The sequence below is a fragment of the Notamacropus eugenii genome, chromosome 5 (genome assembly GCF_028372415.1).
Source record: "Notamacropus eugenii isolate mMacEug1 chromosome 5, mMacEug1.pri_v2, whole genome shotgun sequence".
NCBI lineage: Eukaryota > Metazoa > Chordata > Mammalia > Diprotodontia > Macropodidae > Notamacropus > Notamacropus eugenii.
Genome location: NC_092876.1, coordinates 77,441,328 through 77,463,749, shown reverse-complemented (window position 1 = coordinate 77,463,749; position 22,422 = coordinate 77,441,328). Strand labels below are relative to the sequence as shown.

The window sequence follows — 22,422 nt, the reverse complement described above, 5'->3', positions numbered from 1 at the left end:
TAATGTAGCAGGTCTCATTTTTCCTATGAAGAGGAGACACAGGAACTAAGGGCTCCATCTGAAACTACAAGTTAAAATCAGAGATGGAGTACAATCTTGTGCCCATTGGAACTGTGCCTGGCAGTGCACTGGGATCAGGGGAACAATGCTGAATGTCTACAGTAAGCACTGCCCCGTGAAGACTTTGCAGCTGGCAGCAACTACCTGAATAGTGGGGACTATGCACCAAGGTCCATGGGAAGTAGATCTGGTGATATTGCCAGATGACATTCATGGCCTTATGGGAGTTATCATGCCTCCACATATGTGCCCTGGCCATATGCTCCCTCCATGCATGCTCCTCCATGAGTGTGCCTTGGATACATGTATTTCCTCCATATGTACCCCTCCAGAGTCTCCTATGTATTTCTCTTTTCCTGCTGCATACACAAGCCCACTCTTCCCACTTTTTGTATTTGTATAACCTATTTTTATTGTTAATATTTCATTGTTAAATGGCTAATAAAGGTAAACTCATTGGTGGGAGCTTGTGAGCAAGATTTGTGTAGATGTAGATCCTTAGAGTATCTTGAACCTGGCATAGATGGTTCTGTGAGACCAATATGTAAGTTGGGTGATGTCCCAAGTACCACAAGTAATTAATATGGTATATTATGTGTCAGCTTGTTTATGATCACATTACAAGACTGTAAGCTTCCTAAGGGAACTGAAAGAGGGGCTCTCATCTAAAACTTTTCTCCACTGTCCCCCCTCCCCAGCACTAGCCCTGGCTACTTCTGGAACAGGCCTATTCAATGAATGGGCATGACCTCACCCTCAGCGAGCACCTGCACAGACCTTGCCCTAAAGGGGCCAAGGTCTCCCAGTGCATCCTGGGTCATCTCCAGTTATCCTGATGAATATCTGGTCCCTCATTCAGAACAAAGTCAGGTGCAAGTCATGTCATCATCTGTCTGATGGCATGGTCTTTGGCAATGAAGGACAAACACAACACAACAGCCACTTAATTTGAGTTCAACGTTGAATGTGTGTTGGAAGAGCACGCCATCAGTGAGGGAGGGCTGTGCAGGGCACCAACCTCACTTCTCCTCCAGAGACATCTGGATCCAGTGACCAGACATTCATCAGGATGACTGGAGATGGTCCAGGAGGAGGCAGCTGGGTTAAGTGACTTGCCCAAGGTCACACAGCTAGCGAGTGTCTGAGGTGAGATTTGAACTCAGGTCCTCCTGCCTCCGCACTGGTGCTCTACCCGCTGCACTGAAAGGCGCTGCACTGGGCACTGGAAACATAAAGCCAAAAAGGAACGCCGTGGCGTGCGCTCGTGGAGCTTACATTCTAGCGGGCGCATGTCCCACACCGGGAAGGGAAGGCTAGGTAACGCGCTTCCTGTCTACCGCACGCGGCCACGCTCTCCCGTGGGACGCCGAGTTCTCGCAGGTTCGGCCTTATTCCGCCTCTCCACACAGAGCCGTGCGGGGCGCGGGACGAAACCCTGCACGGGACGGAGGGCTGCTGCGTCCCCGTGGACGCCGTGCTGATCTGAACGGCCACCGGGAACCTGACGTGGGCTGTCCAGCCCAAGACGAAGGCCAGCCGCATGACGCGTCGAGCCTGTGAGATACCGGCACGGAGACACGAGCGCAGCACGGCGTCCGCGGCCCCGATCCTTAACCTCGCTGCATCCTGGGATTTGCAGTCCAGTCCTCCAACTTCTCTCCAGAAAACGAAGGTCGAAACCACAACTCCCAGCAGCCCTCTCACCCAGGGCAGCTTCAGAGCGCATCTTCTTCACGGGAGGCCACGAGAGGGACAGCGACCTGGGCTAGCCCCCCGGCCGGAGGACCCGCCTCTCGGAGCCCAGCGGCGCTGCGTGATTGGCTGGAGCCTCAGGATGGGGGCGGGGCAGGAGAGGGAGCGCCGGCGGCTGGAGGGGGCGTGTCTGCGCCTGCGGCTCGGTGGCGGCGCGGCCGGGCGGCTCCAGGTGAGCGCTGGGGCTGCTGCTGCGGGCCCCCCTTCTCCGGGGCTGCGGGCGGGCTGCTCCGTGGGACGTCCCGAGGGCTGGGGGTCGGGCTCTTCTCCCAGCTCGTCTCGGCGCGAGTCGCTGCGCCGCGTGGGGTGGCAGGGACACGCCCCTCTCCTGCCCCCTGCGGCCGGTCCGGCCTCGGCCGAGGCTGGCGCGGAGCCTGGGCACGGGGGTGAGGAGGGGGCTCGGCCGGGGATGGGCGGCTGCCGGGCAACCTGGGCACCCGCGCGTTGGCTTCCCGCCTTCCTGCCCCACGCGGCATCCCTCCGCTTTGTGGCGCCCGAGCGCAGAAGCCCCCGGTGCCTGGCTCTGACTGTAGCCCCGGGGAGATAAAGCGGACCCCGAAGCCCGTAACTCGGAGTGGTGGTACCCCTCCCCTGACTGCACGCCACGTAGAGGGCCCCACGGACTTAGAGGTGTGGGCTGGTCGTCCGCCTTCCTTAGCCTACCCCTTGCCACACCGTGGGATCCTTTTAGGTGGGGGGTGGGAGGGAGCTGGGGGCTGGGTCATACATGGGTTGGACTGGCAAGTGGGTCTGCTTGCAGGGAAGGACTTTAGTCCTCTGAGGCACCTAAACGTTTTACTTGAACCGTTTTGGAATAACGACTGACATTTATATATCTTTGGAACAGCATGAGAAGCAGCCTGTCTTATGGATAGAGAGCTGACCTTGGAGCCAGGACAGCCTTGGTTCACATGTGCCTTCTGACACATATGACTGTGTGACCCTAGGCAAGTCAAGTCCCTTGACCTCCTAGTGCTCTAGGCAGTTCTCTCAGCAATCAGTTGTAAAGAAGGTGTTGACGTACATTAGTAGAGGGAGTTTTCTTAGAATTACCCCAAGTCCGGTCTCTATCCCCTGTTTCTCCCACGGTTTATATAATTGTTTTTATCTGATTTTCACAACTCCGAGAGCTTATTAGAAATTATTAATTCCATTTTTTATGGGTGAAGAAACAGATTTAGAGAAGGTAAGTGATTTACTTAGGGTCATAAAGCTAGTAAATAATTCAGGATTCCAACCAAGTGGTGTTGCACGCAAGGAGACCATGGGGGCCTCAGAGGAATGATGGGGCGAGGTAGCCTGTTATTTGACTTTAAAGGTCCAGTTCTAAAACAGACTGTCTCTACAGAGTCTCTGGCCCTTTGAAATAGGTGCTTTTTACTGCACATTGAACCCTAGGAGGAAATGATTTAAGAAACAACTTATAAGAGAGTAATTTTTCTGTTACCTTTTAAAAAATCTTGACAGGGATTACAGGCAGCTCCCTTAGCAGCAGCAGCAATAGCTGTAGCTGTGGTTATAGCAGAAATGGAGATGCAATCGTATTATACGAAGCTCTTGGGAGAGCTGAATGAGCAACGCAAGAGGGACTTCTTCTGTGACTGTAGCATCATCGTGGAAGGACGGATCTTCAAAGCCCATAGGAACATTCTCTTTGCCAACAGCGGATACTTCCGAGCTCTTCTGATCCACTATATTCAGGACAGTGGACGGCATAGCACAGCCTCTTTGGACATTGTTACTTCTGAAGCGTTCTCTACTATCCTGGATTTCCTCTATTCAGGGAAATTGGACCTGTGTGGGGAGAATGTGATTGAGGTCATGTCAGCTGCCAGCTACCTACAGATGACAGATGTGGTGAACTTCTGCAAGACTTATATCCGCTCTTCACTTGACATCTGCCGGAAGATGGAGAAGGAAGCTGCGGCAGCTGTTGCTGCTGCTGCAGCTGCTGTAGCTTCTCAGCAGGCTGATGGTGGGAGTTCTGCATCTGGCCGGGAGATGACTTCTTGTGGTCCCAAAAGCCAGTGCCCCATCTTGATGCCCTTGCCAGAAGAAAGAGAAGAAGTTGAGGAGTGCCCCCAAAATGCCCCTTGTGAGGATTGTACCAGCTGTCACCCACTGGAGCTTGTGGTGAAAGACCCCCCAGAGAGTGACTCTGTGGATGACTTCCCTTCTCTGCCCAAAGGAACAGAGCCCAAAGTGGAGTTTGACTCTGATGAAGTGGAGGTTGAAGACCCAGATGGTGACCAGCTGCAGCAGTACTCAGCCTCACTGGCCCTGGAACCCTTGGAGGGGGGTCTGCCTGGAACCCAGGCTTTGGACCTGGCCTGTAATAATTACCACATGAAGCAGTTTTTAGAGGCTCTTTTGCGCAACAATACAACCCAGAGCAAAGAGGATGCTGCCCACTTTTCTCGAGGTTTTGAGAGTAGACCAGAGGATGCTGGAGTGGCTGTGAACTCCATGATGGACATCCCAAGTGACTGGTATGGAGAAGATGCAGGTGAGATCATCCTCTATTTCTGAAAATCTTTACCATCTGTACCTCCCCCTTGGCACTTACCACACATAGCCATATATTTATCATCATCCACAAACATTTCTTGAGTGCGTAGGAGAGCCCTAGAGTCATAGATTCAACTTTATAAATACTTATGAAGTGTCTGCTATGTGCAAGGTGGTAGGTACTGGGGATACAGAGAGAAAAATGAAGTTGTCTTTACCCTCAAGGAGCTCACATTCTAGTAGGCAGAAGCAAAATATATACAGATAAGTAACATTAGGAGTTCGAGAAGTAACAGTTCAGGATTATTAAGAGTCGTGAGGGGCTTTAAAGATGATTTAGTTCAGCCCTTTCATTTGACAGATGAGGAGAGTAAATTGAGGCTTAGGGAGGGGAAGTGATTTACTTAAAGTTACTGAGTTAGAACTAAAGCTGGAACCAGAGGCTAAATTCACCAGATGGCTAGTCTTGAACTTTTAGAACTGTACCACATTAGCACCATCTTCTCCAGAAGCATTTGCTTACTTGCCTTCCATATTATTCTTTTTTAAAATATATATATTTATTTCATTAAATTTTCCCAATTGCATGTAAACATTTTTTAAACAATCATTCTAAAAAATTTTGAGTTCCAAATTCTTTCTTCCTCCCACCCTTTCTTCCGTGTTGAAAAGGCAAGCAGTTTGATATCAGTTATATCCGTAAACTCATGCATAGCATATTTCCATATTAGCTATGTTGCAAAAGAAAACAAGAAAATAATACAATGAAAATAAAAGAGAGTTAAAAAAAAGTAAGGTTCACTCTGCCTTCAGAGTTCACACATAGCATTTTTCATCATCAGCCCTCTGGAATTGTCTTGGATCATTGTCTTGATCAGAATAGCTAAGCCACAGTTGATCTTCCTCACAGTATTGCTTTTACTGTGTATAGTGTACTCTGGTTTCTGCTTAACTTCATTTTGCATCAGTTCATATCATGGTTTTTCCAAAACTATCCTGCTCATCATTTCTTATAGCACAATCGTATACCATCATAGTCATATACCACAGCTTGTTCAGCCATTCCCCAATAGATGGGCATGCCCTCAATTTCCAATTCTTTGCCACCACCTTATTGTTGCCAATCAATGGGACTATTGCAGTAACCTCCAAACAGGGAAAATTCTCTCTGCACTGCATGCTGCCAGATGTATCTTACGCATTGATCAGGTGATAAGATCATTGAACCATGATACATTTAAAGCCAGGAGGAATTTTAGAGGTCATTTAGTCCAACCCTTTCAAGTTATAATCAATCAGTAAACATATATTAAGTGCCTACTGTGTGCCAGGCACTATACTAAGCACTGGGGCTATAAAAAGAGGCAAAAGACAGTCCTTACCTTCATAAAGCTTACAGTCCAATGGGGAGGCAACATGCAAATAAATATTTACCAAGCAAACTACATACAGGATAAATAGAGGGAAGGCACTAGAATTAAATGGGGTTGGAAAAGGCTTCCTGTAAAATGTGGAATTTTGGTTGGGACTTAAAGTCAATAGTTGGAGTGGAGGAAGGAGAGCATTTCAGGCCAGAGAGACAGCTAGAGAAAATGCCTGGAGGCAACAGATGGAGTACCTTGTTCATGGAACAGCCAGGAGGCCAGTGTCACTAGATCAAAGAGAATATTTCGGGGTATAATATGTAAGAAGACTGGAAAGGCATGAGGGGGCTAGGTTATAAAGGACTTTTAGTGCCAAACAAAGCACTTTGTATTTGATCCTGGAGGTAATATATGAAGCCACTAAAGTTTATTGAGTGGTGTGTGTGTGTGTGTGTGTGTGTGTGTGTGTGTGTGTGAGTGTGTGTGAGAGAGAGAGACAGAGACAAAGACAGAGACAGAGACAGACACAGAGAGAGGCAGATTATTGTACCTACACTTAGGAAGATCAGTTTAGTGACTGAATGGAGGAGGATGGATTGGAACGAGAGAGACTAGATGCAGATAGAGCCAGCAGCCGATGGTGATGGGGACCTGCCCTAGAGGGGTGGCTATGTCAGAGGAGAGAAGGAATATTTCAGAGATGATGCAGAGGTGAAATTGTCAGGATTTGATAATAGCTTCGATATGGGGGATTAAGAGAATGAGAAGTCCAGGATGACTTCTAGGTTGTGACTCTGAGGGACTGAGAAGGTGGTATTGCCTTCTACAGTAATAGGAAAGTTGGGGAAGGAGGTTGAGGGAAAGATAATAAATTTCATTTTGTATATATTGAGTTTAAGATGTTCACCGAATATTGAGTTCAAAATGTCTGAAAGGCCATTGGAAATGCAAGATTAGATGTCAGCAGAAAGGCTGGGGCAGAACAGGTAGATTTGAGAATTATCAGTGTAGACATGGTAGTTAAATCCAAAAAATATGGAATGTTTTCACAAATATGCATGTCATAACTCAGTGTTTGATAAATTAGAAAACATAAATTACCTAGGGAAAAACTTACTATTTGTTAAAAATTGTTGAGAAAACTGGAAAGCATTGTGGCAGAAATTGAGCTTAGACCAACATTTTATATTGCACTGCACAACACATTCTAAATGGATATGTTACCCTAATATTAAAAATCATAGTATAAAAAAATTAAAAGACAAGCAGATCGTCTGCCTCTCACAGTTGTGCTTGGAGATATATTTTTTAACCGAACAAGAGACAGAGGCAATTACAAAAGAAAAAATGTTAACTTTGATTGTTTGAAACTGAAAAGTTTCTGCAAAGACAAAATTAATTCATTTAAGGTAAGAAGGGAAGTGGTCAAATGGAAAAAAAATCTATATCAAATTTCTCTGATAAGGGTTTGGTATCTAAGATATCTAAGCAATGAATAACTATACAACCCCACACATACATGACTAATAGCAGTTCTCCAATAGATAAATGATAAAAAGATGTGTACAATTTTCAAAAGAAGAACTTCAAAGAATTCGCAACCACATGAAAAAAATTCTCCAAGTCACTAATAATAAAAGAAATGCAAGTCAAAACAACCCTGAGGTTTAACTACATACCCAGCAAATGGGCAAAAATTGCTATAAATGGCAACAATTGATGTTGGAATGGTTGTGGAAAGGTAAATGCACTAATACATTGTTGGTGGAGCTGTGAAATAGTACAACCATTTTGGAAAGCAATTTGAATTATATAAATTATATAAAGTGACTAAAATGGAAAAAAAAAGACCCTGTTGTGGCTCTCTATTTAGCATTTATAGGCTTATAGATTTAGAACTGGTAGGGACCTCAGATACGACCTTAGGACATCTAGCCTGACCCCCTCATTTTACACATGAGGAAACTAAGACCCATAGTGGTTAGATGACTTTGCTCAAGGTCATGCATGTAGTAAGTGACAGAAGCAAGATTTGAACTCATGTCCTCTGACTTGAAAGTCTGTTCTTTTCACTCTATTATGTACTATTCTATTTCTCCAGGCCTATCTCATATTACTTTCCTCTATGTTACAGCCTAGCCAAACTGTACTGCTTATTCATGTCTGTCACTCTCTGTGCTTTCCTGTCTCTGTGCCTTTGCTCATGTGGTTTCCTATGCTGAGGATGCCCTTCTATTGTGCCTCACTCTTTGAAATCCTACCTGTCTTTTAAAGCCCAACTCAGATTCTTGCATTTCAGTGAAACCTCTCTTGATATCCTCCATCCCCAACTCTGCTGATTAACAATGACCTTTCCCTACTCAGACCTTACATTATACTTTATACATACTATTCTCAGGGGTTGGTCCTTAATTTGTGTGTTTTCCACTAACATTCTTCTCTGAGAATTCACTGAGGCATGGAGGTGAAACTGGATTAATAAAGACTATGCTAAGCAAAGCACAAGCTCTGACTGGCTCCACCTTCAGAGCTGGAAAGGCTTTGATTACAGGGCAGAATCATGGGTTGTGGCTTTGTTATTTGAGGACCAGCCTAGTTAATGTGACAACAGCTCATCCCCAAATGGTTAGCCTCCAAGTAATAGGACTTTTCAGCCATGGCCTATCCACCAAGGTTTGGAGGGGTTGTAATAAGTAATAGCGCAAAGAGTACCCATACCAGTGAAATCACAAATCCCTCAAGGTATTTGTTATGTATCAAATTCTCCATTAGACTATAAGATCCTTCAAGGCAAGGGTTGTGCTTTATCAGAACTTTGTATATCCCCAGGGTCTACATGGAATGCTTCACATAGCAGTTGCTACATAAATATTTGTTGAACTGAATTGTTGAGTCAGTGTGGCATTCTCTTCACATGCTCAGGTCTTGTCACCACAGCTAGATGTTGGTTTCTGTAAGAGCAGGGACTATGTCCTATGCCTGCCTTGGAGGCAACAGTAAAAGGTAGTTGATTGATTGATGGTTCTCCCCATTTGAGGCAATTTCTGAACACTGCTATTTGGCATTAAGGTCATAACTTATGTCATTTAGTGGGGTTGCAAACATTTCTGATGTGACATTTGCAGAGTTTGTCTGGTCATTTCTTGTGAGTGCAAGAGAGATGTATAAGCACTGCCTCCCCACAGTTAGAGGTGTGGCTAAAGAGTCACAGAAAACTTCGAGTTCAAAGAGACTCTTGGCGTCATCTAGTCTAAAATCTTCTCTTTTTATGGATAGGGAAAGTAAGATTTAGAGAAGGGAAGGTATTTTTCCACGGTCACACTGCAAGTTAGCGGTGGCATTAGGATTTGAACACAGGTCTTGTTAACTGCTAGTCTGATGTTCTTCCCATTGCACCAGGCTGGATTTGATCCAGCATTGAGTCATTTGAATAGTGGCCTTTGGCCTTACAACCTTTAGGCCAAGAACTAAATGAAACCCATTTCTGGGTCAGTGAAGACAATATAGAGAAGGTACACTACACAGGAAGGCACAGAAAAAAGAGGCAGCCAGGTATAGTGGCTACAGAATTAGCTCTGAAGCCAGGAACTCCTGGATTCAAGTCCTACTTTCAGGCCGGTATCACTTAACCTTTTAGTATTCTAGAAAACTGCCCATGACCATAAATTACAGAAAAGATACCAACCTGTATTGGTAGAAGGAGTTTTCTTACTCAGGAGTTTCCTATCCTGATGAAATCACAAGTCTAGTTCCTAGTTCTTGTTGAAGAAAGAATGCCATGGTATTGATCAAAGCTGGACCTATTTCATGCATTCTAAAGCTAGGAGTAACTCTAGTGATCATTTAGTCTAAGGATTCATAGAAACTCAAAGTCCATGGATGGATTTTAAGGGGGGGCTGGTCTGTGAACTTAGATGAGAAAAAATTCACATCTTTGTTTCAAGATAGTTGATTTTCTTTGTAATTCCAGGTTTGTTTGTTTTTTTTTTTTTACATTTAAAAAGATGATTCTGAGGAATGCCATAAACTTCACTAGACTGCCAAAGGGATCTATAACACAAAAAAGTTTAGAACCCCTGATTTTAGTCCAAACTCTTTATTTTGCAGATGAGGAAACTAAGGTCTAGAGAAGAGTCCTTAACTTAGCCAAGGTTCCACTATTAGGAAGTGGCAGAATCAGCATTTGAACGGTTAAACTCTCTTTCTACTCCCTCCTCCATGTTCCCAGCTTCAGTCCTGATCTTGGTCATCAGTGAGCCTGAAGTCACCAGCATCCTTGGGGCATTAGGAAGGAAGGAACTGTACTCAGCAGAAATATATGTGAATTTGCCCAACTGGCCATCTGTCATCATTTTTAAAAAGCTAAGGCAGCCAAATCAGGGGACTGAAGGTGACAGCCACAGGTCATATCCTGAAGCCTACGCTAGCCCTTCTCCTTCTCTGAGGTTATCTGTGGGCAGCAGATCAAAGCAGGGAGATTCACAAATTAGCTCTGTGTTTAAGGCTGGTCCAGAATCATTTGAGAAGAGAACACATTGTTCCTTGAGGGCAAAATGTGCCAGGCTAGGCTTGCTTATATTTGTATTGCCTTTGCTTAGGACTTTACCTGGCACACAGTTAGTGCTTAATAAAGGCTTTATCCTTCTCTCTAGCTGTGTGATCTTGGATGTATCACAACCATATTTTAGCATCCGTTTCTTTATCTATAAAATGGGGATAATACTAGTTCTGACCTCATAGGATTATTGTGAGGATTAAGTGAGATGACATATGTAAAGCACTTTGCAAACTTTAAAATTATATATCAATGTTAGTTTTTTTAGTAATTGCTCAAGGCAGATCTCCTGGTTATTAGTGCAGCATTCTTTCTGCTGTACTACCCTTCCTTTAATGACTGAGGGTTGTGGCTTCTTGGGTATAAGGCTTATTGGGATGTGGCATAAGAGAAAGAACCTTGACCCATTTGGCTTCTAATTCTGGTCTATCACTAATTTGCTATGTGACCCTGGGGAAGCAGTAAATATAAGGTATTCTCGACTAAGTTGATAACTGTGACTTTTTGGTATCACTCAGTCCACGTGGCACTCATCCAAGAATTCTGAAGGAACTCAAAGGGCAGATTTAGGCTTTGTCAGTTAAAATAGATAACTTTACATTACGTTCATTGGAAAACAACCAAAAGGTTGGGATATTGCCAACAGCAAGGGATACAGAGGAGAAACATTGATTTGGAACTACGATAGCTGGCTAAGAAGGTGGTATCTGAAAAAGGGATTCAGATTTCTGAACTATGGCTTAAATTCTAGGAATGACAGACTCCTGACTCTGGGTGGAATACACCTAACAAAGGATGGTAAGTCTTGCAAATGTAGTCAAAAGCTCTTTAAAACCCAGGTTTAGGAGAAAACTGTGTATATCTACCAAGCTAGAGAGTAACTACAGTGAAGCAATGCCAATAACAGTTGACACATCCGGAAGTTAACAGCATAAAAAATCAAAGAAAGGAGCCAGTAATAAAAATCATGACTTCCAATGGGTAAACAGCAATGTCCAAAATTTAACTAATGAGTAAGTGGAACTAAAGCTTATAATGTGGGGAGCCAAATTTACCCTCAAAGATATTACTGATTAGTGTGGTCAAATCCATCTCTGGAGCTCTAGATGGGCGCACCTGTTTCAGAAGGCAGGACATGCTTTGCAGATGCTGCTGTTGGAAGCAAAAGTTTATTTGACCCACTGGATACTGATCCACATTACCATTGCCCTCATCGATGTTCCCAGCCCAGTCATCCATGTCCATGGCCAACCTCATTGTATACTTCAACTTCTCAGTTGATAAAGAGCCCTGGGCTGAGTTACTTTCTAGTTCTTTGCAGATAAATTTCCAAAGATGGAGAATTTTAATGCTCTGAACACTGAAGAAAAGAAATTTTGTTACAAGAGATTCTGCTTTTTCTGAGGCACACTGGTCCAACACAAATGGCTCCCATTTATGGAAGCTTTGGAGTGCTTCAGATCCTGGGATGGCGAGACCAGAAAGAAGACCATCACTGCTAATAGTGGACAGATCTCATAAATTTTAAAATTTTATCTTAACTGCCAAACTGTGCTTTCCTTGTACATAGGAAAAGCATCTCTCCCATTCCCATTTGCTCTCAAACTCGACAATCCTCATGGTCTCACTTGCTACAAATCTCTTTGGATTCCATTTCCCTCTTCTTTCTACAAATCTGGTTAGACTGCAACTGCATGTTATGATTGTTAAAAGAAAATCACACTATTAAAAATCTCAAAGAAATAGGATAGGTAGAAGAGGTTAGCTAGCATTATATAGTAAGAGATTGTACTCATGAGGAAATCTAGGAATCTGGGGGAGGAATCATTTGGGCAAAGTCCAGTGGAGGAAAAACAGAAGTAATTTTGCCTTTGGAGTATGCTACAGACCAGTCAGTCAATAAGCATTTATTAAGCACATTAATGCACCACTTAGGTGTTCATAAACTCGAATTCCCTTATTTGATCACAGTCGTTTAGCATCTCTCGTCTCTGTCTTTCAATACCTAGTCCTGTTCTTCATCTACATCATGACCTCCAATCCCTTGACCCCTCAGTCCTCTCAATTAGCCATCATTTCCGCCCCCCCCCCCCCCACATTAGCTACATTCTCCTTCTTTCCCCCCTTGATCCCTTGGTGGATCAGTTCTCCTCTCCTTATCATATCACTAATAGTACTCTGCTAAACCTCAGCCTTGGATCACTCCCATCGTCTGATGCTACTTTTGCCTGCACAGCTGCTGTTATACAAAGATAGAGAAAATTCTGAAACCCTGCTGATTGGGTCCACCACAAATTTGTTACATAACTTCAACTGGGCCCTCACTGCTGTTAGGTAATCGTTTTACACCTTCCTAATAACCTTACTGTACCACCCTCCATGGCAGTTCCTCCAAATCTTTTCATTCCTTCTCAAATCTCTCATGGCTCCCTCTCCCTATACCTTCTCAGCTGAGAACCTTGTCTCATATTTTACTGAAAAAAAAATTGAGGTTATTTGCCAGGAATTTCCTCCCTATCTCATATCATTCAGATGCCTTCTGCCACTGTCTTCTCCTTTACTTCTGTCTCACATGATAAGGTGGTCCTTTTCCTTGCCAAAACAAACTCATCTGCATGCACAAGTAATTCCATTCCATCCATCTTTTCCAGCAGATTGCCCCCTCTATTGCCTCTACTCTCTCTGTCTACTGGTTTATTCCCTCCTGCCTGAAAACATGCATATGTCTCCTCCCTCCTCAAAAAACCCTCACTTGAACTATCCATCCCCACTAGCTCTTGTCCCATATCTCTCCTCCCTGTTGTGGCTAAACCCTTTGAGAAGGCTATCTACTATAGGTGCCTCTACTCCCTTTCCTCCCACTCTTCTTAACTCTCTGTGGTCTATTTAACTGAAACTGCTCTCTCCAAAGTTAATAATGGTCTTTAAATTGCCCATTCTAATGGCCTTTTCTCTATCCTTACCTGCTTGACCACTAACACTCTTGATCATCATCTTGACATCCTCTTCTCTCTAGGTTTTCAGAACATTACTTTCTTGTGCTTTTCATCCTACCTGCCTGATTCTGCTGTCTCTTTTGCTGGATCTTCATCTAGATCCATCTGTGGTTGTCCCTCAGGGCTGTGTCCTGGGCCCTCTTCTCTTCTCCCTCTGGACTGTTTCTTTTGGATCAGTTCCTATGGATACAAGTGACCATCTCTAAACTGATGGTTCTCAGATCTACTTATTCAGTTCTAACCTCTCTTTTGGTCTCCAGTCTTACATCTCCAGCTGCCTATTAGACATCCCAAATTAGATATTTGACATCATAAACTCAACATGTCTAAAACTAAACTCATCATCTTACTTTTTTCTTAATTTAATTTTCAATGACATTCTCTCCTCCTACCCATTGAGAAGTCAAGAAAAACAAAGCCCATTACAAATACGAAATCATACAAAAGAAATTCCTGCGTTAATTGTGCACCACTCTTGCAAAAAGAAGAAAAAAGAAAAAATATGCTTTAATCTGCACAATGAGTCTATTCATCAGCCTTCTGTCTGTAGGTGGGTAGCATGTTTCATTAGAATTGTGGTTGATCATTGCATTAATCAGTTACTCAGTCTTGAACTCATTTCCCCCCTCCAAATCCTTCCTTCTTCCAAACTTCTCTATTGTTGTTGAGGGTGCCAGCATCCTCCCTGTCACATAGGTTCCCAACCTAGGAGTCATCTTGGACCCCTCACAGTCTGTCACCCCTACCCCATATCTAATCTCTTTCCAAGACCTGTCAATTTCACATTTGAAACATCTTTTAAATATACTCCTCTCCTTTGATACTGCTATCTCCCTGGTGCAGGCCTTCATCACTTCACACCTAGATTACTGCTATACTCTGCTAGGGGGTCTTTCCCATCTCAAGTCTCTCCCCACTCCAGTCCACTCAGTTATCAAAGTGATTTTCCTAAGATGCAGGTCTGACTGTGTCATCCTCCTGCTCGACAAACTCTAGTGACTCCCTGTCACCTCCAGTCAAATATAAAATCCCCTGGCATTAAAAGCTTTTCATAAACAACCCCCCCCCTCCCCTTTCACATCCTTGTTATACTTTATGCCCTGCCCTCCTTCCCACCCCACCAAGCATTCTGCCATTCGGTGACACTAGATTCCTTGCAAATTGCTCCTCAAACAAGACACTCCATTTTTCACTGGCTGTTCTCCATGCCTGACATGCTGTCCCTCCTCATCTCTACTGGCTTCCTTCGACTTGTTCACGTTCCAACTAAAATCCCACCTTCTGCAAAAATCCTTTCCCAATCCCTCTTAATTCTAGTGCCTTCCTTCTGCTGATTATTTCTTATTTATCCTGCAAATACCTTGCTTGTACGTATTTTTTAGCATGTCTTCCTCATTGAATTTTTAATTCTTCAGGGGCAAGGACTGCACTTTGCCTTTCTTTTTACCCCCAGTGCTTAACACAGTCAGTGCCTACCATATAATAGATGTCAATAAACAATAAATATTAACTGCCTCCTACCTTTCATACGTTCCTGAAGCAATCTGTTCTACTTTTACAAAGCTCTGATTGTTAAGAATTTTTCCCTTAAATCAAAGCTCACCTATACAACTTCACCCATTGGTGCTGGTTCTGCCCTTTGTAGCCAAGTAGAGCAAGTTTAATCCATTTTCTAAGTGAGATGTTGTCAAATAAATAAAAGACACCTCTCAGTTCCCACCAAAGTCTTCTCAGTCAGCCAATAAATATTTATTAAACACCTACCATGAGAACCAAAAAAAGAGTAGTGTCCTGAAAACCTAAAGAGAAGGTGTCCAGAAGAGGGTGATCGTCAGTGTCAGAGGCTGCAGTGAGGTCCGGAAAGGGCCATTAGATTGGGCAGTTTAAAGATCATTACTAACTCTGAAGAGAGCAACATCAGTTGAATGATGAGGTCAAAAGCCAGGCCATAGAGAATTAAGAAGGAAGGGAGGAAAGGGAGTGGAGGCATCTATGGCAGACCGCCTTCTCAAAGGGGTTAGCCACGAAGGAAGGAGAGATGGGACGATAGCTAGTGGGGATGGATAGTTCAAGTGAGGGTTTTTTGTGGAGGCAGGAGACGTATGCATGTTTTCAGGCAGCAGGGAATCAACCAGTAGACAGAGAGAGACTGAAGATAAGTGAAAGGGTGGAGACAATAGCGGAGTAGTCTGCTGGCGAAGGAGAGCAGTGAAGAAGATAGTGGAAAGTATCCAGGCGTTGGAGTGATATAATTTGAGGAAGAGGGAATGATAATAATATTATTATTGTAATAATGAAGAGGGATCTCTCAGCGAATGGCCACAATTTTTTCAGTGAAACATGATGAAGGGTTCTCAGCTGAGAGTGGGAAGGGAGAGCCATGGAAGATTGAGGGGGGGTAAAAAAAAAAATGTCTGGAAGAACTCCTGCAGACAGAAGATTCAGTTAATTAGGGAGATGTAAAAGGATCGTTTTGCTGTAGTGAGGGCCCATTTGATAGCACTTTCATCACAGTCATGCCATGGATATTCCCCATCTTGTCAGTGTCCTCCAGTGTGATGCTCAAAGCTGAGCACAGGCCTCCAGAGGTCATGTGACCTGAGCTGAGCCCAGCAGAGCTGAGCAGAACTCTCTTGTCCCATACAAGACCTTATGTGCCCTTTTGTGTAGCAAATTTCATTTCATCCTGTGGACCTGTAATGAATTTGCAGTTCATTAGAATTCCTACATCTTGTTCAGATCATCTGCTATTTGGCCATGCCTCTCCAGCTTTTAACTTGTGAAGCTGGTTTTTTTTTTTAACACAAATATAAGATTTATATATATATATATATATGTATATATACACATACATATATAATTTATAACCTTATATATAAGATTATATATATCATATATAAGAATATATATAACATTATATCTGACATAATTATATATATAATATAATATGTATATATATAAAGTTTTACCTTATTTACTTCCCAAACCATTAAGATCGTTTTAGATTCCTAATCCTTATATCTAATGTGTAGTCAGAGAATATGACATATACGCAGATAACTATAATATACAGAAATTTAGCTGGGACCATGGTACATTGGAAAGAGGAGTAAATGTGGTATCAGAAGATATGTCTGAATCCCATTCTTTCACTTGCTACATTTGTGTCCTTCCTCATCTATAAAATGAAGGAGTTAGACTAGATAACTCTAAAATCATATGTTCCTAGTACTTTAAGAATGTAAAACAAATTGCTATGATGGGATCCAAGGTGGAAAAGGCCATAGCTCATATTTCTATGTCACTTCAAGGTTTACAATGTATTTTCCTTACAACAGTCTTTGGAGGTTAGTTATTATAAGTTATCTTATGTTACTTATAAGGAAACTGAGGCCCAGCTTAAACAATTCATTTGCTTTTCAAGGTGATGTGCTGGTGGTTCCCATCAAACTCCACAAGTGCCCTTTCTGCCCATACACAGCCAAACAGAAGGGCATCCTCAAACGGCACATCCGCTCCCACACTGGTGAGAGACCCTACCCCTGCGACACGTGCGGCAAGAGGTTCACCCGACAGGAACATCTGCGGAGCCACGCCCTGAGTGTGAGTCTGGGAGTGCCCCTCCTTCCTGCGGGCATGGATGGGCCCAGGGTCATCTGGTATAGGGCAACAACACTCTAGGTGTTGCCTTTGGGGCCCTCTCAGTTGTATAACACTATTTGACAGGTACCAATTTCTGGTTCTAAGATCCCAGCTACCTTAGGTCAAGCTTTGAGGAACACTTTTAAGTGCTTAATAAATGCTTCTTTACTTGAAAAGATAAGCTAGATGTTGTCTAATGCAGGGCTTCTTAAACTTTTTCCACTCACCACCCCTTCAGTGCTTCTTAAATGGCGTTGGAACCCCTAATTTAAGAAGTGCTGTAGGAGGTAGGGGGACCAAGATGGTGAAGGAACTGGAAATACTCTTCTAAGGATTGGATGAGAGAACTGGGGACATAATTTAGCCTGAGAAGATTTAGAGGGGTATAGTAGTAGTTACCTTTAAATATATTGGCTTGCTTGACCAGTTGTTGGGAATATCATAGAGGAGATTCTTACTTCTGGTAAGAATTGGCCCGCAGGCCCTTCTAACCTTGAGAGTCTGTGGTTCTTCCATCGTTTTTCATCTCATAAGTCCCCCAGCTTATTAAATATAGATCCTATTTCCTAAAAGGTTTAAAATGCAGATTCTGATGAAATTTGGGTGGGGTTAACTTTCACCTTGAAGATCATAAGATAATAGACCTGGATATGGAAGGGATGTCAGACCTATTCAACCTCTTCATTTTACAGATGAAGAAACCAAGGCACAGAGAAGCTAAATGATTTGCCAAACATCACATAATAAGTATCTGAGGCAGGATAGTGAGTCCTTAGCACAGTGCCTGAAACATACCAAGTCCTTAATAAATGCTTGTTGACTTGAATCCTGTTCCCAGCATCCCAACACTGTGGTGTCACAACCCCAGCCTACACTTGCACTGGGAGAGGAGGAGATTTGGGGGTGAAGGAAGAACGTAAAGGAAGGGGACTCCCTAACTAAGTCCAAGTAGAAGAGTTCCCTCAGTAAAGGCAGGACAGAGCATGTTGGTGGTCTGGGAAAGGTTTGAGAATTATTCATAACTCTTCTCCCTCCCACTGTTCCTGCACGCCTTGCTGTCAACTAGTGGTTGTGATCCTCCATGGTAACTTAGCTTGTCAGAAGATAAATGCCCAGAGGACGCAGCTAAACCTTTTGACAATAACATCATCCAAAATAATAGGACAGCATGATGTAGTGGAGAGAAGTTTCCTCAGAGGCAGGAAGACCCAGGTCCAAATTCTGCCTCTGACACTTTCTGGTTGCGTGACTTTGAGTAAACCACAGCCTTTCAGTGCTCTGGACAACTCCCTATGAGAAGGGGCCAGGCCATGTTGGTGGAGAGAGTTTCACTATCTGGGAGTTCTCTAGAGCAGTGAAACCACAGGTCCAGTCCCTCTCCTAGTAATGGTGATAACCATAGTCCACAGTATCTGATTTGTTCCTTATATTAACCTGGGGAAGGAGGTGCTGTTATTATCCCTGTTTTACAGATGAGGATAGGTTAAGTGAGTTACTCAGGGTCTGAGGTGGGATCTGCACCCAGGTCTTCCTGTTTCTAAGTCTAGTGCTTTCTACCACACAGCCACATAAAATGGAATTTTAAAGGTCCTCTTCCTCCTCAGATTGTGCCTCTGGCTTCAGCTCCTCCATCTGTATGATGCTCCAGTAAGATCAGAGTTCTCTTTGGTGACCTGACAAAGGCTGTGCCAGTGGAGCCTAAGATTTGGCAAGTCCCAGTAATCTAGAAATGCTGAGTAATAATAGCAACAATGGATATATATATGTTGCTTAAAGCATTGTCTCGATGGGCCCAGTCTGTCTGTTTCTGAAGGCAAGCCTACATAGGTGTGGAGAGGCTCACTCCCAGAAGACTGGCCACCATTCACCAAGACTGTCCCCCAGGACACATGCCAGGGGTTGGGGTCTGTATCAGGGGAAGAGCTGACCACAACCATAGTGTCATGGCTCCTTTTGAAGTACTGAGGTCAGAATATTAAGCTTTTCTCGTGCCCTTTTCATTTACACTTCGGGGAGCCACTTTCCTTTGTCCTTGCCACTCTCCAGCCCTAGTCCTGTCACCCTCTCCCAACATCACTCTCACTACTGAGCTCATCCACTCTTTTCACCAGGAAATTCTGTTCCTTGTTTTAGGTCCATCGCTCCAATCGACCAATCATTTGCAAGGGTTGCCGGAGAACCTTCACAAGCAGCCTGTCTCAGGGACTGCGGAGGTTTGGTTTATGTGACAGCTGTACATGTATTACGAATCCACAAGATGACCCAGTACCTATCAACCTGAGCCAGATGGAGGCATCCTCTGAGGGGCAGGAGAAGGGTGATACAGACAGTGAATGGCCAATATATGTGGAGTCTGGGGAAGAAAACGATCCCACTGGAGATGATTCCGATGATAAACGTCAACTGCATCGAAGCCTTCTGGACCGAGAGGCACTGATGTAGCAATAAATGGGGAGGAGGATTTTTAATGTCCTCCTTATGACTGGTCATTCCATGGACTCAGTTTTATGGAACCCTAAGAGGATTTTTTTTTTTTTAAACGATGACCACATTTACATTTTTGATAGAACACAAGGCAGGGGTTGGCTTTTGTGATTCTGAAATGTTTCTTCACTCTTCAGTGCTGTGCACTATAATTTTGAGGTATTTCTATCAACCAATTTCTCATTCTGGTCAAGCTGTGGCTGTGTTTTTCAGCTCCCTTTTCTCACTGCTGTGGGTTTGAATCCTGACTGGGAGAGAAGGTGGTTCTCTTTGTAGGTAGGAAAGAATTTCCTTATTTGTTTTCCTATTTCTCTCCCCAGGGAGCTACCAGAACCTCTGACCCTCCCTCTCTTACATACATATATGAACACACATACACCCCCTCCCCCCACACACACACTTTTGATCCTGCAACTACTACATTTTTTCTGAGAAAAGATGGCTAAGAGGATATTTTACTTTGGGCCTAATTTGGAGTTTAGCCAAAATGTTCAACTGTGACTCTCTTTTGATGGTGCTTCCATCAAAGAGGGGTTTTTTCAATTCAGATACTGTGAATTCTAAATTTTATTTTAGTGTAAGGGTTTAAATGAGGAGTTAATTCTGAAAACCAGTAAAACACTTGAATGTAAAATAAGACGTCTATCCAGAGGTGATGGACAAGGAAGCTCTGTGACAGATATCTAAGTCTCCTCCCAACTCTAAGATTCCAGGATTCTATGATCTCAAGATTTGAAAGTTCCAAGATGCCAGCATCTAAGGACTTGGTGGCTCCAGGATTCCCTTTTTCAAGTTTTCAGAGGAATCTAAAATTCTAGGACTCAAGAGTCTGTAATATGTTGATTAAGTAGGTAAGCATGGAAAGCACATAATAAACTCAGAAGACACTGATAGCAATTTTTCATAATAAATCAAAGGGCTGTCCTGCTCCCTCTCTGAGGACGCACTATAAAGTGAGCCTTACATGGCCGGTAGCAGAGCCCCTGTGGCAGCTCACCGAATGTTAAATCTGAGTGGAATCTTAAAGATGATTGAGTCCAAACCCCTCATTTTACAGGTGAGGAAACTGAAACCCTAATGGTCAAATGGTTTGTCCCGAATCATACAAGGGATCAGTGATAGAACTCTTCCAGCCTTTGAAGTTCAGTGGCGCCCCCCACCTAGCACATGTTTTGTGATTCCAGAAGCATTCCACAGGGTCATAGATGTCTAGTCCATTTTACAGAAAAATCTTGAGTCCCAGAGATTATGTTACGGGGGTTCAAACCCAATGACTCTAACGCCAAGCTAGCATTCCAATAGAATGTTAGAACAGAAGCGTAAAAAGCAAGTTTTAGTGTCCTGTCCCCATGATCTTTTCAAAGCTTCCACAAGGGACATAGGGAGGCACACAGGGTGAAGAGAAATGCTTGTGAGATCCACTATATTCTTCCACCCTCTTTGCAGTCTTCTTGGGGCTCTGGTGAATATGGCTATTTAGAGGATTAAGGAAATCTTGGGTAATAAAGCCGTCTTTTTAATTGGGCACACTGGTTAAATTTACATTGTGGCCTGATTCTTTGCCTTCTCTTAAGGTATAAATGTGTTTTCCTGAAGGTAGTACAGTAATTTTGTTCTCAGCCTCCTGAGTACATAATTGACTGTATGCCTTATGGAATTAGCTAGGAGCCTAGAAATGATTTATTGGTAAATTACTTTGAACCAGCAAGTCACTGCAAAGAGGTTAGTACAGTATGGGCTTAAATAGCTAGCCAAAGAAAGAGCCAGATTTATGGCTGTTGGAAGAAAAAATTGGAGTGAGGTTTACTATTAAAAAATGAGTCAATGCTAGAAACATTTTCCTTAATATAAAAAACCGGGCACTCTTTCCTGTTGTTTTAAAGGAGAGATCTTAATAGGAGAGATCTTAATAAGACAGAGAAACCCTAAATTTTTGGTGTTGGAGGGATATACAGAAAGCAGTTTTCAGTGATTAAACTTTAAATGTTTGAGATTTTTCTACCTCGCAGTCTAGCTTTTGCACCTATATAAGATCACAGTCCTGTTTGGGACCTTATAACCTGTCTGTATTCCTCAGCATAAAAACATAAATGCCCATTGGGGACTTCTCTATAAGATCCAGTAGGATGGGGAATACATCCTAGAAATGGAAGAATGTCAGTAGTTCATCCTTTTCATACCCTGTATTCCAGAATCAAGAATGCTTGACACACCCTCCCTAATTCCACCCTTCTAAAGCCTTGGGAAGTGGCTGGCTTCCCTTTTTTGCAAAGGTATAGATGGCAGGTAACTAGCCCAAGGTGATAGTTCATTTCAGGTGAAGAAGAAGAATTGAAGAAATCCAGGCTTTGAGGTGTATCCTCAGCCCAGTAAATGGATCATTACTGAATTTGAAAGTAGCAGAGTGGCTTGGAGAAAATGGGATGTGAAATTTCATCCTTGAAAGATTTCCCCAGGATAGAGGACCTTTCCATAATAATGTTTCAACCTATTATGGTCATAGATGGCCCATTATTTCCCCTTCATCTCAATTCTGGAGAGTAATATCCTCACTAGAAACAGTGGCATTCGTGATTATACTCAGCTCACTGGGTTCTGTCATCTTGCTGGAGGAGGTGTGTTTTTTTATGTGCAGTATCAGTTCGTAAACTAAATGTCTATTTATTTTGAATTACTGTCCACATAGGAGATATTTCTGAGCTTTTGTTATTGCCTCTGAACTGTCATTCAATGGAGCTGGTAATGTTTTTATAAGCAGTAAATTCACAGCTGTGCCAGTAGTAATTGAGATTTTGTGTCCCACAGGGAAGTCTTGATGAACCCTTTTCTTTCTGTACATTCAATCCAAGTTCCCCAAGAAATTAAAAAGAAACCTGGAATTGTAGAAATTATGAGCAGAGGAGAAGAAGGAGGATTTGCGTGTGTAATGGAATTTGAAGTGGGGTCCATGGATAGTGGGGACAGGCCTTCCTCATGATGGAGGTGGGGTGGGTGGGTTTGGAATGTAAATACAGATTAGTTGTAGTAGGCTAAGGAATCCTACTGTCTGGTCATTTGGCCA

At 43.3% G+C, this 22,422-nt stretch overlaps 1 protein-coding gene across 2 annotated transcripts; it reads left to right on the top strand.

The window, feature by feature from the left end:
- The first annotated feature begins 1,474 nt into the window (after positions 1–1,474).
- On the top strand, positions 1,475–19,366 carry ZBTB8B (zinc finger and BTB domain containing 8B). Of its 2 annotated transcripts, none has more exons than XM_072609834.1 (4): positions 1,475–1,984; positions 3,280–4,318; positions 16,660–16,838; positions 19,011–19,366. In XM_072609834.1, exons 1-4 carry the CDS (start codon positions 1,601–1,603, stop codon positions 19,317–19,319), a joined length of 1,911 nt encoding a protein of 636 aa, XP_072465935.1. In that variant the 5' UTR covers positions 1,475–1,600; the 3' UTR covers positions 19,320–19,366. The 2 variants fall into 2 exon arrangements, with proteins under 2 accessions (XP_072465935.1, XP_072465936.1); XM_072609835.1 differs by lacking the exon at positions 1,475–1,984 and adding an exon at positions 2,345–2,442.
- The last annotated feature ends 3,056 nt before the right edge of the window (positions 19,367–22,422 follow it).

Excerpts from the sequence above, each read along its gene's own strand:
- ZBTB8B (XM_072609834.1), top strand. The coding sequence starts at position 1,601 with ATGACGCGTCGAGCCTGTGAGATACCGGCACGGAGACACGAGCGCAGC. Across the intron at positions 1,985-3,279 it reads GCGCGGCCGGGCGGCTCCAG|GGATTACAGGCAGCTCCCTT; the intron begins GTGAGCGCTGGG and ends AAATCTTGACAG. Across the intron at positions 16,839-19,010 it reads TGCGGAGCCACGCCCTGAGT|GTCCATCGCTCCAATCGACC; the intron begins GTGAGTCTGGGA and ends TCCTTGTTTTAG.